This window comes from Hordeum vulgare, chromosome 4H (genome assembly GCF_904849725.1).
Source record: "Hordeum vulgare subsp. vulgare chromosome 4H, MorexV3_pseudomolecules_assembly, whole genome shotgun sequence".
Taxonomy (NCBI): Eukaryota; Viridiplantae; Streptophyta; class Magnoliopsida; order Poales; family Poaceae; genus Hordeum; species Hordeum vulgare.
In genome coordinates, this window is record NC_058521.1 from 4,295,789 (window position 1) to 4,299,101 (window position 3,313).

At 54.9% G+C, this 3,313-nt stretch overlaps 1 protein-coding gene across 1 annotated transcript; it reads left to right on the forward strand.

Moving 5' to 3' along the window:
• Window positions 1-395: 395 nt before the first annotated feature.
• LOC123448352 (probable xyloglucan galactosyltransferase GT19) lies at window positions 396-1,811 on the forward strand. Its single transcript, XM_045125191.1, has one exon. It carries the CDS (start codon window positions 396-398, stop codon window positions 1,809-1,811), a length of 1,416 nt encoding a protein of 471 aa, XP_044981126.1.
• Window positions 1,812-3,313: the final 1,502 nt, after the last annotated feature.

The window sequence follows — 3,313 nt, forward strand, 5'->3', positions numbered from 1 at the left end:
GAATATACACGTATTTTTATGATTGTACGCACATGCATCCTACTTCTATGAACACCTTCGAAAGACTGAACCGATATGACATTTTAAGATTTTACGAAGTCATCTTCTAACCATCCAATCACAAATCCTTATCAGCTAGTAATACATGATAGTTTTACTAAAAAAAAAACTAATTCATGGTAGTTTTAGGCACGTTTCCAACAAAAAGGAAAGGCAAAAGGTAGTTCAATTCTAGGCACGCATGGAAGTTTCATACACTTGGCTACTGTTATTATATTAATAAAAAGAAAATGAAGGATTATTGGCATGAAAATTCGGGTCCTGATCGATCCGATCCGGTAAACAGGCTTGCATCCACGCGCTCTTCTTCTTCTTCTTACGTTGGATTCGATCCGATGGAGGGATTCGCGCGTGCAACCAACATGCATGGCATTGGCATTGGCATCGGCATGCCGCGCGATCTCCAAATCCTGACAACCGTGCTGGCGCTGCTGATCCTCTCGTTCACCGCCGCCGTGCCTCCGCCGGAGCCGGACCCATGCGCCGGGCGGCGCATCCACGTCCGTCGCCTCCCGGCGCGCTTCAACACGGACCTCCTCCGGCACTGCGACGGCGCCTTCCCGCTGGCCGACCACCCGTCCGCCACGCCGTCCTGCGCCTCGCTCGCCAACCACGGCCTCGGCCCGCGCACCCACAACCGCTCCCGGTCGTGGTACCGCACCGACGCGCGCCTCCTCGAGCCCTTGTTCCACCGCCGCCTCCTCGACCGCGGCGCCTGCCTCGCCGACGACCCCGCCCGCGCCGACGCCGTCTTCCTCCCCTACTACGCCTCCCTCGACGCGCTCCCCTTCCTCCTCGACCCCGCCATGCTCAACTTGTCCGCCGCCCACGGCGCCCCGCTCGCCGACTTCCTCAAGCGCGACCGCCCGCGGATCCTCGAGCGCCGGCACGGCCACGACCACTTCCTCGTGCTCGCCGGCCCGGCCTGGGACTACGCGCAGCCGCCGGACACCGACCCCAGGCTCTGGGGCACCACCTCGCTGCTCCGCCACCCCGAGTTTGACAACTTCACCTTCCTCACGCTCGAGTCCCGCGCGTGGCCGTGGCAGGAGCACGCCGTGCCGCACCCGACGTCCTTCCACCCGTCGTCGCTCCCGCGGCTCCGCGCGTGGCTCGCCCGCGCGCGCCGGTCGCGCCGCACGGCGCTCATGCTCTACGCCGGCGCCGTGTCCAAGCCGTCGCGCCCCAACATCCGGGGCTCCATCCTGGCCGAGTGCGCCAACCGCACGGACAGGACGTGCACCGTCGTGGACTGCTCCGGCGGGTCCTGCGACCTCAACCCGGTGCGGTACATGCGGGCCATGCTGAAGGCGAGGTTCTGCCTGGAGCCGCCGGGGGACACGCCGACGCGGCGGTCGACGTTCGACGCGATCGTGGCCGGGTGCGTGCCGGTATTCTTCGAGAACGCGTCGGCGAGGACGCAGTACGGGTGGCACCTGCCGCCGGGGAGGTACGACGAGTTCTCGGTGACCATACCCAAGGACGCGGTGGTGCTGGGGGGCGTGCAGATCGCGGAGACCCTGGCGGCGGTGCCGGAGGAGGAGGTGACGAGGATGCGGGAGCGACTGCTGGAGCTGGCGCCGAGGGTGGTGTACCGGCGGCACGGGAGCGCGGCGGAGGGGATGGGCATGGACGCCGCGGACATCGCCGTTGAGGGCGCGCTGCGGAGGATACGGAGGCGGGTGCGCGCTCTAGAGGATGGACAGCCGGAGGCCATGTACGCAATGGACGACGACAACCAAGAGATCTAATTATCCCTCTGTCTATTATGAAAGCGGAGGGAGTAGCCAAAGTGTATTCCTGGAAGAATCCGATTCTAATACTTCCTTCGAGTTCTTAAATATAAGTCTTTTTAAGAGATTTCATGGTTTACATACGAAACAAAATTAATGAATCTACATTCTAAAATATGTCTATATACATTTATATATAGTCCATTAGTGGAACCTATAGAAAGATTTATATTTAAAAACGGAAGGAGTAGTAAATAAGGTTGTGAGTATTGCTTGTTCTTGGTGGACTGGGATCAACAAGTCGTTCATGCAAAGTGCCTTTATTTCTGAAAAACTAATACTCCTCCGTTTCTAAATACAAGTCTTTTGAAAGGTTTTATTACTAGGTGACTATATAGAAAGCAGAATGAGTGAATCTATATCTTAAAGTATGTCTATATACATTTGTATGTAGTCTTCCAATGAAACCTCTGAAAAGAATTATATTTAAGAACGGAGGAAGTATGTGATAATGCTCTTATTGCGTTTGACTGTATGCATTCGTTGAGTACTCTTAAGGGCATCTCCAATGGTCGTATGATCATCATTGGTAAAATTGTCACGCGGATGATTTTGATGACATGGCGTATAATAAAAGAAGAGAGAGAATGACATCGTATGAACTTGAAGCAACGGTTCACGCACAAGCTCCGAGGCTATCATGGTTATTTCTTCAATATTTAGTGGACCCGCTCAGTTATTTTACATACAATTAACAAACACTCCATTGAAGAGCTTGTATGATGTGTTGTTGGTTATTGACGTGGACACTTATACCAACGATTGAACATACGGACTGTTGGAGATGCTCTAAGGATGGATCGGGAGAACCTGTCATCGCTCCCTACGAAGTAGATGTGATCCAATCCGGAGTGTTTGGCGCGCCTACCGGTGGAGGTCCAGTGGCCTGCAGCGGTAGAGTAGACGTTGCACATGACGACATGATTATCACTATGAATGACGGCGCACGTCACCCTGCAGTTTGACATGCTGAGGCCCGCACCGGTGCCTGTGTTCTCGTCATCAATGAAGAAGGCGCCTAGTAAATCGCACCTCTTGAACCACACCGCAGGAGCGATCACCTTGCTGATCCGCGTCAGGGGGTCGCAGATGAGGAGACCTTCGTCAAAAGACACGGAAGTGACGAGGAGGAGGAGGAGGAGGACGCCCCGGATGTCGAGAAGCTCCCAGCGACGATCCTTCCATACCCCCCGGGGGAGGTAATCGAGTGGCATATTCCATCGCAGGGAGGAGGAGACGAAGACAGGGTTAGCGCGAGGTGGGCGCTGCTGCGGCTGGCGGGCGTAGATGCGGTAGGTGTCGTGGGCGGATAACGCGACGTGGAGTTTGTCACTTGGTGTTTCTTTCCCAGGGACTAGACTTTTTTTTACTCACATGAGACTGATACATCTCTAACGTATCTACTTTTCCAAACTCTTTTGCCCTTGTTTTGGACTATAATTTGCATGACTTGAATGGAA